This window comes from Mobula hypostoma, chromosome 23 (assembly GCF_963921235.1).
Source record: "Mobula hypostoma chromosome 23, sMobHyp1.1, whole genome shotgun sequence".
NCBI lineage: Eukaryota > Metazoa > Chordata > Chondrichthyes > Myliobatiformes > Myliobatidae > Mobula > Mobula hypostoma.
In genome coordinates this window covers 5,073,969-5,087,881 of record NC_086119.1, presented here as the reverse complement: position 1 = coordinate 5,087,881, position 13,913 = coordinate 5,073,969, and the positions used below count along the sequence as shown (strand labels likewise).

The 13,913-nt window shown below is 44.5% G+C and overlaps 1 protein-coding gene across 7 annotated transcripts in view; it reads right to left on the bottom strand.

The window, feature by feature from the left end:
* Nucleotides 1–13,913, bottom strand: part of bcas3 (BCAS3 microtubule associated cell migration factor) — a 987,973-nt gene that overhangs the window by 953,234 nt on the left and 20,826 nt on the right. For 6 of the 7 annotated variants that reach the window (XM_063031774.1, XM_063031776.1, XM_063031777.1 and 3 more), the window contains exon 2: nt 9,218–9,311. In XM_063031774.1, the coding sequence (XP_062887844.1) occupies nt 9,218–9,288 (71 nt within the window). In that variant the 5' untranslated portion in view covers nt 9,289–9,311. The remainder of the gene's footprint in view (nt 1–9,217; nt 9,312–13,913) is intronic. The other variant, XM_063031775.1, reaches the window with a different exon arrangement.

The following is a 13,913-nucleotide window of genomic DNA, read 5'->3' as shown; positions in this document are numbered from 1 at the left end:
GGTGGCAGACCAACTGCTGATGCCACTGATGCTAGCCCAGGCCAGCAAACATCTTAATTTTATGTGTATTCTCGTAACACTTCCCCCCTTTAAGGATTTTTACCGGGAGGTAAAAATTACAAACATGACTACATTATCTGATACATACACAATATACATCTTTAACAGTTATTTAGCTAATACAGAGAATTTGAAATTGTCAACACCTTGACAGACAGTCATCACATTTTCTGTTCCTTTTACACGTGTTATTAATAATCCCTTAGACCAGGCTCCAACTCAGCAAACTTCATAGTGGCCAAAAACACTGATGAATTGCGACCAATGTAACCTCTCATTTGGTTTTGTCCCGGACCACAACAACAAGGGTCGTCCCATTCCGACTCAATTTTCCCTCGCAAGGGCTTAGTAGGAGGGGGACGGGTATTGACCGCAGAGTTATTGCAAAACTTCCTGCAGTACCCCACCATCTCCAAAAGCCTTCTGAGGGCCCTCTTGTCTGTCGGGGTTGGGAGGTCAGCGTTAGCCTGCACTGTAGCTTGCATCACTGCCAGCTGCCCCTGTGTCACCACAATTCCCAGGTAAGTGACATTCGCGTGGCCGAATTCATTTTTTCCAAGGTTCACTATCAAGCTGGCTTCAGACAGCCGTGTTAAATTGCCAATACACACCTCTGTGTTCATCAGCCCTTTAGTCACTGAATTACTCAAAAAATATGGGTGTTGTTTACTTGGCTGCCCTATTGTAACAGACATAACCCAACGTCCCAGTTCTTTGCATTTCCTCGGGACAATCAAACACATGGGTGCGAGTCGTTTAATTACTCCTTCGGGGATTAAGGGAGAGACCTTATCAGTAGACCTGGCCAAAACAATAGCCTTCTCCCATCTGACCGATCCCATCCTAATCTTTTCAAAATGGTTTTTTCCTCTTATCAAGGGGCCCCTAGCATCATTGATTTCCACGCTAACACCGACTAGGTTTGTTAGCATATCAAAAGCCGGTGACCGTCTCAGTTCGCGTCGGTCATGATCAATAACATTCTTCCCCCTGGGCAGCCGGTAAATCTCTTTCATGATTCCACCAACTGTTTCCTCCAGCACCGCAAAATGTCCACCGGGGGGTACCTCGTGGGCCATGTTAAAAACCTCATCCCCATAACTCTTTTGCACCACCCCCCATTCCTCATCTGCGGGTACTGTACTTGATTTCCCTTTCTTCCTTAGCACTTCCTCCTCCGCACAATAGCTTGTCAAGGCTGTGTCAGAGAGAGCGGTCTCGGCAAAAACCATCAGCCCCTCGTCTCACTCCTGCGTCTGCACAAATTCTTTCCTGGCTACTGCTACGTCCGTCCCAGCTCCCTCACTACCTCTTATCTCACTACACCCTGTCTCATACAAGGTTGGCAGAAATGTTTCAGCCAAATTCACCATCGCGGGCGGGGCCTCCATGCTGGCAGGCTGACCCGTCAATCTCACGACTGGGAACACGATTCCTCCGGCGATGTCATTACCGAGCAAGACTTCCACGTCTTTCATCGGTAATTCGGACCTCACCCCAATCGTGACTAGTCCAGAGACCAGGTTGCTCTGTAAGTGTATCTGGTGCAAAGGGACTGACTCTGTCCCTTCCCCAACACCTTTGACCTCTACCTCCCCAGTCTGGGTCTCTGAGCTAAACTCTAATACACTCTTCAGTATTAGTGACTGACACGCTCCCGTGTCTCTCCAGATCCGCACTGGAACTGGTTTTAACCTCTTTTTCACTGACACCAGTCCGGCCGAGATAAACCTCTCGCGCCCTTCCTGGACTTTTTCAGACCTGTCCTTCCCTAGCGGTTCGCTTAACAGCTCAATACAGCCATTCAAAATTTCCGCTTTTCCTTTCCCCGTCTCCTTCCTTGGGGCAAAGCACCTGGACGCAAAGTGTCCGACTTTCCCACAATTATAACAGACGACCCCAGGAGACTTCCTACCAGGCTGCTCCCGGTCTACCTTATCCTTTTCACTAGTCCCCGGCTTACTTTCTGACTTTTCCGGCGGACTCTCCCCGCCGTCCTGACTACCCTTCTGGTAGCCTTTACTCGGGGCAACCTTCATTTTATGCGTCAACGCATACTCATCCGCTAACTTAGCAGTTGCGGCTAACGTGGCTGCCTCTTTCTCATCGAGGTAGGGTCTCATACCCTCAGGGACACAACCTTTAAACTGCTCAATCAGAACCAGTTGCAGCAGTCTGTCATAATCCCCCTCTACCCCTTTCGAGGCGCACCAACGCTCACAATATGTTTGCATCTCACGAGCAAACTCCAAATACGTGCGGTCCCACCGCTTCCTCGCATTCCGGAACCTCTGCCGGTATGCCTCCGGGACCAACTCATAAATCCTGAGGATGGCCTCCTTCACCACCTCATACTTCTGGGCATCTTCCGCGGATAAGGCGGAGTAAGCTTGTCGGGCCTTCCCTTTCAGTACACTCTGAAGTAAGACAACCCACTTATCCCTCGGCCATTCCTGACTTATAGCTACTTTTTCGAAGTGGAGAAAGTACCGATCCACATCGGTATCGTCAAATGGGGGAACCAGCCTAACCTCCTGGGTCGCCCGGAACCCTCCACCTTGGTTCGGCACGAGCCCCTGCTCGGCCCTTATCTTTAACTTCTCCAGCTCAAATTCCCTTTCCCTCTGTTTCTCCTCTCTCTCCAACTGTCTGTCCCTCTCTCTCTCTTCTCTCTCCAACTGTCTGTCCCTCTCTCTCTCTTCTCTCTCCAACTGTCTGTCCCTCTCCTGCCTTTCTAACTCTCTCTCTTTCTCCTGCCTTTCTAACTCTCTCTCTTTCTCCTGCCTTTCTAACTGCCGTACCCGGAACTCGTGCTCGAGTCTCAGTTTTTCAAGCTGTACCTGTACCGCGTCTCCAGCAGGTTTTTCAATAGACACCTCCCCCAGCTCACCTTGGGGAAACACACCTTTAGATACATAGTGCTCTACAATAGCTCTGTGTATCTCCTCTCTCCTCATTGTCGACTTCACCTTAGCAAGATTCACCCGTTTTGCCACAGCTATCAATTCCGATTTCCTGGCATCTTCTAATGCCTCCAAGGTCGGCGCCTTTATAAATTCCTCAACCTCCATTTCTGCTGTTTGTCTTTTCTTTCTTTCGGGAATTTTAACCCAATCAATTTACTCCGTCCCAAATTTAGCGTTCAAAATCGCGGACGAGAACCCCACTTATGTTACGTACCCCGTAACTGGGTTGCCAAACCAGCAGAAATGGATCACTCAGTTGGAGTCTGGAGTACTAGAACTAAGAAAGTTTTATTAAAGAAACAAGCAACACAGTAATCGAAAGGATAATAAATGCAACAGTTCAGTGATGATAAACACACATGTGCACAGAATTAAGATAACAGCATCAATCAAGCTCCATCGTTGTCTAGGGGTAAATGACCAATTTCAAAATGACTCAAAGTTCAGTCCAGTTTAGTAGTTCAGTTCGCAGTAATCGTTGTCATGGCGATGGACAAGGTGGGGAAGAGAGAGATAGAATAGGAACAACTCATCATTCAGCACAGCTTCACTCACAGACCAGCGAGATGGCTCACAAACAGCATTTGGGCGGGTCCTTGGTGATGTCACCTGAGGTCACCGACTGTGACCCCTCCTCCAGATGCGGTCGATCCTCTGCAGTGAACCCGGCACCCAGGCAAGGGCGGACACACACCGGGTTCCCGCTGATCGTACCTTTCCACCCTGTGCGTTGTCCGGTTCTTCTCACCACTCGTGAGAGGCGCACCGCTTCCAGGGTCTCGTTACCTCGGGTGGCGTGTGTGTCTGTCTTAGCGAACCTGTCCCTTTTTATCCCCCTGCTGGGGTATCGCCTGTCCATCACTTCAAACAGTTCAGGGTTCAAAGGGGGGAGCCGCTCCAGACAGCTCTTCCTCCCACATCCCTTCATTACACATCTCCAGACGCTGCTCCATTGTTCCTTATCTCTCCTTCCCCTGAGGGCAGGTGGCAGACCAACTGCTGATGCCACTGATGGGTTTCCTCTGGGTGCTCCAGTTTCCTCCCACATTTCCAAACGTGTACAGATTAGTAGTTTGTGAGTATGCTATGATGGTGCTGGTTGCATGGTGACACTTGCGGTCCAAACATGCTTTCCAAACAGTTGTATAGTTTTATTTCAGGTTATTGGTGATTCCAATCAAAATCTCTCATTCTATACTGCTGTTACAGCAGTACATCTCTCTTGTTCTTCCACCTTGAGCAAGAGGAAAGGGAAGGTGGACAAACCAACCAAATCACCAAAAATAACATCCCACAATGTGGTGGTATGGTTCTACCACTCACCCACCCACACTAGGGGCAAGCTACAATGGTCAATCAGCCTACCAATCAGCAAAGTGAGAACATCGGGAGAAATCCCATGCAATCACAGGAAGAATGCACAAATTCCAAAGGTCAGGATAGAACATGGCTCTGACACTGTGGGACCGCAGCTATCAGGTGTGACACTGTACTACCTTTCCGTTGTTATTTTCCCATTCCTTAACTTTATGGATTGTCCTTTCGTTGTTCAATAAATCCTACCACCAGCAACTTGAAATTCATGTAAACTCATTGAACTTGAATTTTATGTGTGGCCCCAAAGACTCTGACAGCCACTTAAACAGCAACTGCCTTGGCCACACTAGCATTAATTAATTGACAATGACAATGGGCCTTGGAAGTAAAGATTGCTTGGGTATAAAATCAAAACGTAAGCTTCAACTATCCATAGCCTCAGCCAATCCAAACCTTACCTCTAGGTTACAGTTTCTCCATATTCAACCCAACTATCATCATTGATCAAAATTCAGAGAATTTTGTCCTGGGTGCACTCTGCTACAGGTGGGGAAAACACCTGCTAAACTGTGTTTTGTGCAAAGAGTACAAAGCTGGCCTGACATCACCCAGCCTGAGCTAGAGAACATAATGTTTTCCTTCGTACACAAAATAAATTCAACATGTTGAGTAGCTAGTTTCTACTTGTGACCATAATCCACTGTGGCCATAGTCTGTCATTGTTTGCCAGTCACAAAAAAGAGAAAATCTGCAGGCTTGCCAAAGTGTTTTGGCCCAAAGCATCAACTGTATTCCTTTCCTCAGTGCTGCCTGGCCCGTTGAGTTCTTCCAGCATTTCTGTGCCTTGCTCAAATTTCCAGCATCCGCAGATTTTCTTTTGTCTGTAGATTGTGGAATCAGTTCAATGTTGAGGTAAGTGAAGTAATCTATGCTGATTCAAGACCCTGATGGTTGAAGGGTATTAACTGTTCCTGAACTTCTGAATTCAGGTAGGCCAGATAAATAGTGAAGCAAAATAAATGCTGCAATGTCTGTACAATTCCAGAATTCAGAGTAAAAGAGCAATTAAACTGTAGAATGCACCACCTATTGGCCAAAGGGACTGAGATTAATTCATAGAGGAGGATTTATTTGACTTAAATAAATGGTACAACAAGAAAACCCCACATCCTGAAGCAGAAACAACTGAATATTCAGCACTCAAAATATCCAAGCCAACTAAGTAAAGTAACAATAGCAGGAGGAGGAAACCGCCATTCTTTAAAACCTACTCCCTTTTCTCAATTTCTTTGACTCCACTTCTTCTGTTCCTAGGACTCTGCCTTCCATCCCAGGACATCAGAAATGTCTTCCTTCTTTAAAGAACGGGATTACCCTCCCTCTACTCTTAATGCTGCCCTCACCCGCATCTCCTTCATTTCCCGTATATCTATACTCAGCCCATCTTCACACTGCCTTAACAGAGCTCCTCTTGCTCTTACCTACCACCCCATCAGCCTCCGCAATTTCCACATTCTCTAAAGGCATCCGACCACTAAGCATATCACAAACAACAGAAAAACTGCAGATGCTGGAAATCCAAGCAACACACACTCAAGGAATTCAGCAGGTTAGGCAGCATCTATGGAAAAGAGTACAGTCGACATTTCGGACCAAGACCCTTCATTAGGACTTTTTCCTCCAGTCCTGATAAAAGGTCTCAGCCTGAAACGTCAGCTGTACTCTTTTCCATAGATGCTGCCTAACCTGCTGAGTTTCTCCAGCATTGTGTGTGTGACTAAACATATCGTTACCTTCATCTCTTCCCACCCCACGGTCCACAGGGATTGCTCCCACCACGATTCCCTTGTCCATTCATCCTTCACCACGAATCTCCCTCCTGGCACTTATCCCTGCAAGTGGTCTAAGTGCTACACCTTCCCATTCACCTCCTTTCTCACCTCCATTCAAGGCTCCAGGCAGTCCTTCCGGGTGAGACAACACTTCATCTGAAAATCTGCCGGTTTATTGTGTCCGGTGCTCCTCTACATTGGTGAGATCCATCTAAATTGGGGGTCTGCTTCGTCGAGCACATCCACTATAGGCAGGACTTCCCGATGGCCAAACATTTTAATTCCTATTCTGTTGTGTCAGTCCAGGGCCTCTTCTTATGCCAACATGAGATCACCCTCAGGGTGAAGCAGCAACACCTTATATTCCAGCCGGGTACCCTCTAACCTGATGGCATGAATATCGATTTCTCTGTCTGGACTCCCACCCCACTCTCTTCCTCTATTCCCCACTCTCACCTTTTACCTCACCTGCCCATTACTTCCCCTTGGGTCCCCTCCTCCTTCCCTTTCTCCCACGGTCCACTCTCCTCTTCTATCAGATTCCTCCTTCTATAGCCCTTGAACTTTCCCACCCACCTGGCTTCACCTATCACCTTCCAGCTAGCCTCTTTCCGCTCCCCCCCCTTTTAATTCTAGCATCTTCCCCCTTCCTTTCAGTCCTGAAGAAAGGTCGTGGCCCGAAGCATCGATTATCTAGCAGTTTCCATTGATGCTGAGTTCCTCCAGGGTTTTCTGTGAATCACTAGAAACGATGGAAACCCAAACTGCATTGAAATTGGAATACTTCTCTGCTTTAGAGTTACAAAGTAAGACAGCGCAGATGCAGGATCCTCAGCGTAACAAGCCCATGTGCACTGAGTAACTAAAAAATATATAGTATTCTGACCATACAGAAACTAACCAAACTATAAGGAACAACTGAGCCTTCTCAAGATTGAGAGATTTTCTTGAGAGACAGGCGGTTCCAGTATGGGAAACCAGCTAGAAGATGAATTGGAAACCAAAGATCATATTCCATAATCCCTTACTGATGATGGAACAGTCACAAGAGGCTGATCTTAATACTAATGTTCTTGTGAAAATTCCCTCCAGTTCATCCATTTCTTAGCCTAGTGCAGGGGTTTTCAACGTGGGATCCACAGACCCCTTGTTTAATGGTATTGGTCCATGGCATAAAAAAAAGGTTGGGGACCCTTGGTCTAGTGCTATTTCCAGCACAGCCGGATCAAATCCATTTTAATACCATCGCCAGAAATCAAGCATGGGGGAAAGGGTGGGTTTGTTCTCCTTGAGTTGTTGAATTCTGAAAAGTCGCTAAAAAAAAACGCAATACAAAACCACCCTAGAACAGGTGAACACCTGCCATGCAGCGTACTGTAAGTATTCATGCTAACTAACAAGTTCAAAGCACTTTACAAACACTTATGTTCCATGTCACAATTTACTAGACCTATTTCATCACTTAAAAGGAATGTTATTCCCATATATTTTCTTTTATTCAGTTGGGACTTGGCATATAGGTAGGTTGATCTAGAAATAACTACATTTACTAATTTTGGCAGCAATAGATAAATAGCCCAAAAATTTTCTCAGCCAAAAGGAATGAATTAGTAATTGGACATGCCACTGATAAGTAAAACACTATTTCAGGCATTCATGCTCAATTTATGTAGATGCTCACACCTCAACCAAAAGGACATGTCAGAATGTGCTGAAGATGGACCTGCAGCTAAATAAAAATTAATAGTTATTATGAACTATGTAAATTACTCATTCAGTGTGTGCTTAATATATTAACTGAGGCATCCATTTCAGACAAGCGGAGAAAATAAAGGGAAAAGGGCTGCCAGAAAGACAACCTGAAGACTTAGCCTTACATTTGACTACCTTTATTTTGTCTTCCTTTGAGTTGTTGAATCAATATACCATAACTGAGTATGAAGACAAACTTCTGAGAGACACAATAAGAATAGTGAACACAATCAAACAGACAGAAGGCAGAAATTAACTGTTTTGGGAACAAAAGAGGGGAAGGAAATACTGGATTTTAAACATTTAAAGAGAGGAATTGTAGAGCCCTAGGAGTACTAAAGAATAGAGAAAACAGTACAAAAGTCAAAAGACAGTACGAAAGACTCCCAAGGGTAACAGCACAAGAGTAATAAGGAGATGAACAAAGTTCATGGAGCACTGACCTTTCTTAGCTGGGTTGTAAAGCACAGAGGTCATGGTACAACTTTGCAAAACATTGGTCAAGCCATAGATGTGTGTCATTCTGGTTGCCACACTATGCAAAGGACATGGATACACTAGAGAAGATGCAGACCAATATGCTGCCTAGGATAAAATGTCTTGGTTGTGCTGAAAGAATGTATAGGGTGGGTTTGTTCTCCTTGGGGCAGAGGCTGCTGAGGGAACCCGACAGAAATGAACAAAATAATGAGGTTCATAGATAAAGGGGGAAAATTAGGAACATTTTCCCCCACAACGGAGGTCCCAACCCAGATGGCATCCTTTTGAGAAGTAAGGGGTTAAAGAGGATTTAAAAAATGAAATTTTCAACTAGAGGGTCATTGCTTTTTAGAACACAGTGCCTTAAATTGCAGTTATTCTCACAGCATTTAATACATCTGGATGAGTACTTGAATTACCAAGCCTTAAGTAGTTTCAATTTTAAAGGACTAGAATTTTATCAAACAGGATTTCAATGTCATAAATCCATGTTGACTTTATCCAAGCCATTTTTTATTTTCTTAACAAATTCCGGCATTTTACCCTCCCTCCCTTCTCTCTACCCTTTCACAAACATTCTCGCTGTTCACTCCTCACTCCCCATTCTTCTGCAACATCAAATCTTTGATTCTAACTTTTCCTACTTTTGAAGGAAGGTTATCGACTGAAATATTAACTTTCTCCGCAGATGCTTCCAGACACACAAGGTATACTTTCTTGTTTTGAATAATTATTCCACAGTTTTAAAATTTTGTAGCAAAACAACCTTAACAAGCAGAAAATAAATTCAGTAGTAAATAAATTCCTTACGTTACTGCTTGATGTCGGACCATTACTCCACCAGCACAACGACTGGAACGACGTGGAGAGTCTGTAGCCATAGCTTCTCTTCTCTGCCACTAAACTGAAAAGAATCCAAACTGTTAATCATCTATCAAAAAAAATCTATACATTTACATAATTCTTAACATTAAGATGTCCCAAAGATATCACTAAGTTTGAAACAGTCCAGGGAAAGTTTACCAGCATGTTGCCAGCACCTGGGGACCCAAATTAGGGAAATGTTGAACAGGTTAGGCCTTTATTCCCTGGAGCACAGGAAAAGGAGAGAAGATCTTAAAAAAGATATTAAAAATTGAGTATATAACAGGGTGAATGCATGCAGGCTTTTTCCCCTCACTACACTAGAACTGGAGGTCATAGGTTTAGAGTGAAAAGAGAAATTTTTAAAGGGAATTGGAGGGGGGATCTTCTTTACTCAGAGGATGGCATGAGTGTGGAATGAGCTGCTAAAAGTGGTGGATGTGAGTTTAATTGTCAAAAGAGAAGCTTGGATAAGAGCATGGATAAGAGGGGCTTGGAGGAATATGGTCTGGGTGCAGGTAAATGGGACTAGGTAGAAGACCAAGAAGTTCCGCTTTTGGCGGATGGAACAGAGGTAGCTACAAGGACCGCTTTGTTAAGTGCCACCGCTCCATCTACCAAAAAAGATACTTCCCGATGGCCAAACATTTTAATTCCCATTCACATTCCCGTCCCGACATGCCAGTCCATGGCCTCCTCTTGTGCCAAGATGACGCCACCCTCAGGTTGGAGGAGCAACCTGATGGTATGGAATATCAAATTCTCCTTTTTCTAGTAAAAAAGAAATCCCTCCCCTATCTTCTCCTCTTCTCTGGCTTTTTACCTCTTCTCACCTCCCTATCACTTCCCCCCTGAGTCCCCTCCTCCCCTTTCTCATATGGTGCACTCTTCTCTCCTATCAGATTCCTTCTTCTCCTTTACTTGTCCCACCCACCTGGCCTCACCTAGCAGCTTCCAGCTAGTCTCATTCCCCTCCCCCTACCATTTTATTCTGTTGTCTTCATCCTTCCTTTCCAGTCGTGAAGAACGGTCTCGGCCCGAAATATCGACTGTTTGGGTTTGGGTTTGGGTATTTGAACCTCCACAACATTCCACGTGGGAATTTAAACTGGAGGTGGCAGTGTTATTTTTCTTACGAGGTCAAGTTGCGAGCTCGACATCAACCCGGCACGGATGGAGAGCACGCTCGGGAGTGGTCTGTCACTGGATCGAACTCGGGAACTTCCGTTCTCGAGCCCAGTGCTAATCTCACTGTGCCACCGACCGACTGTTTATTCATTTCCGTAGATTTTGCCTGACCTGCTGAGTTCCTCTAGCTGTCTGTATGCGTTGCTTACATACTGATGCCAAGATGCTCCAAAACTCTGGATTCTACTTGTAGAGGCTAGTATGTCAGAGGTTGCTCCAACTATTCTCACGATCAAGAAACTCATGTCTAATCATTAATATTACCTGATAGAGATATCCATTACTAATAGCTAGAACATATAAATTCCACTGTGCACTCTGCATCAAGAAAAGTTATTCAATACATATACCACAATCAATATTTGTTTCAATAAAACTTGCATAAATAATGAATAGGAGTAAGTCTATATTAACCAGGATATGCAGAGTAAGCTTATAATCAATACATTTATAAAAGGATAACTGGGTCTGAGGTTTCATTGTGAAGTTAGTGGCTTTGGGAAAGCTATTGATCTTATAGAGAGCGAGTGTGATTCTCTACAATTCAAAAAGATGAATTTCATTTCATGACGGTATCAATTTTCTGAGGCATCTTCTCTAAAACCAGGAAACCAATATTTCTGGGCGAGATGGAGAACTTTGCTCCAGGTCTACAGATTACATTAAATTGATTATTTTCTTATTACACACAACAGAAGATCACCTCAGTAACATTCAATTCTGTAAGACACAAATAATGCTCAGATAAATTTCAGTAAAGTACATCATTTATAAATCTTTTGTTTTATGAATCTTTCATAAAAGATGGCAATAGACATTTCGTGGCTTGCAAAAGAGTGGAGGCTATAAAGTGCAGTTTGGTCTACATAGCAAACTAGAATGTTGATGGTCACGAGAATTGACCCAATCAATCTTTCAATCATCAAAGTGTTGGAAGCCACCAGAACAGTGCTATCAAGCAACATCTATTCACCAATAAACTGCTCACTAATGCTCACTCAAGGTTTTGCCCAAGATCTTTCCACTCCTGACTTCTACCAAATATCTACCAAAGCAATTGTTTCATAGGCAGGATGATGAGACTATTTTTGACAACGTAGCATTTGACTGAGCGTCAACCCTGATAAAACTGAAGATAACTGGAATCACAAGATAAAGTCTGGTGCTAGTGGTGATTAATCAGCCCAGCTGGATATCACTACAGTTCTGTGGATCAGTGCCCTAGGCTCAATCACCACCTGCAAGCCATTTCAAGTCCCCTTCCCATTCCCACACCAACCCCTCAGCCCTCAGCCTTCTCCATTGCCAGGGCGAGACCTGACCCGACACACCTCATATTACGACCCTGGGATTTACCCACTAATGAACATTCCCTCTAATTTGTTCCCACAGCTGCGCAGACCAACCATTGCCCTGTGTAGGATTTTTTTAAAAACATGGCCTGAAAACTGTGCGACACTTCAAAGGTTTTCTTGTAATATGCATACTATGAATATTTCAAATGAAAATTGAAAAATCACATACATTTGGATTTATTTATTAATTCTATAATGAAATACTGTACAACAAAGAAAATCTTTCATATTTCACAAACTTTCCCCCATGTGTCGTCAGAGGAGTCAGGATAGCTGCGGCTGTGTGTCCAGTTTTTGGGCACAGAGCTCGAAAAAGCAACGTGGCAGATTTTTAACATCGTAAACCAGCAAGTTGTTTGTTATGTCTCCCCGCTCACTGGGAAAATGGAGACACCACTTTCTTCCTTGTTAGGGAGAGAGAGAGCCTGTAGTATGTCAAATACCGAGCGAAACATGAGGTCTTTGGGGTAACTGCAAGTCTGTGTCTTTGCTGTTGCTTTGCTTACATTTGAGTGCTCGACGGCGGTGCCAATGCTCTTTTTTGCTGGAGGGAGGGGTGATTGTTGCTCGCTACCGCTTACAAGTGAGAGGGGGGAACTGGGGAGGACTTTGGGGTTCTAACATTTAACTGTCAATAGACAATAGACAATAGGTGCAGGAGTAGGCCATTCGGCCCTTTGAGCCAGCACCACCATTCACTGTGATCATGGCTGATCATCCACAATCAGTACCCTGTTCCTGCCTTCTCCCCATATTCCGACTCCACTATCTTTGAGCTCTATCTAACTCTTCCTTGAAAGAATCCAGAGAATTGGCCTCCACAGCCTTCAGAGGCAGAGCATTCCACAGATCCACAACTCTCTGGGTGAAAAAGTTTTTCCTCAACTCCGTTCTAAATGGCCTACCCCTTATTCTTAAACTGTGGCCTCTGGTTCTGGACTCCCCCAACATCAGGAACATGTTTCCTGCCTCTAGCGTGTCCAATCCCTTAATAATCTTATATGTTTCAATCAGATCCCCTCTCATCCTTCTAAATTTTAGTTTATACAAGCCCAGTCGCTCCAATCTTTCAACATATGTCATTCCCGCCATCCCTGGAATTAACCCAGTGAACCTCCACTGCACTCCCTCCATAGCAAGAATGTCCTTCCTCAAATTTGGAGACCAAAACTGCACACAATACTCCAGATGGGGTCTCACCAGGTCCCTGTACAACTGCAGAAGGACCTCTTTGCTCCTATACTCAATTCCCCTTGTTATGAAGGCCAACATGCCATTAGCTTTCTTCACTGCCTGCTGTACCTATATGCTTACTTTCAGTGACTGATGAACAAGGACACCCAGATCTCGTTTTACTTCCCCTTTTCCTAACTTGACACCATTCAGATAGTAATCTGCCGTCCTGTTCTTGCCACCAAAGTGGCTAACCTCACATTTATCCACATTAAACTGCATCTGCCATGCATCTGCCCACTCACCCAAGCTGTCCAAGTCACCCTGCATTCTCATAACATCCTCCTCACATTTCACACTGTCACCCAGCTTTGTGTCATCTGCAAATTTGCTAATGTTACTTTTAATCCCTTCATCTAAATCATTAATGTATATTGTAAATAGCTGCGGTCCCAGCACTGAGCCTTGTGGTACCCCACTAGTCACTGCCTGCCACTCTGAAAAGGACCCGTTAATCCCTACTCTTTGTTTCCTGTCTGCCAACCAATTTTCTATCCATGTCAGTACCCTACCCTCAAAACCATGAGCTCTAATTTTGCCCACTAACCTCCTATGTGGGACCTTATCAAAGGCTTTCTGGAAGTCCAGGTACACTACATCCACTGGCTTTCCCATGTCCATTTTCATAGTTACCTCCTCAAAAAATTCCAGAAGATTAGTTAAGCATGATTTCCGCTTCGTAAATCCATGCTGACTCTGACCTATCCTGCCACTGCTATCCAAATATGCCACTATTTCATCTTTTATAATTGATTCCAGCATCTTCCCCACCACTGATGTCAGACTAACTGGTCTATAATTGCCCGTTTTCTCTCTCCCTCCTTTCTTAAATTGTTCATTCTTTGGGGCACTCTTCTGTTTTCGTG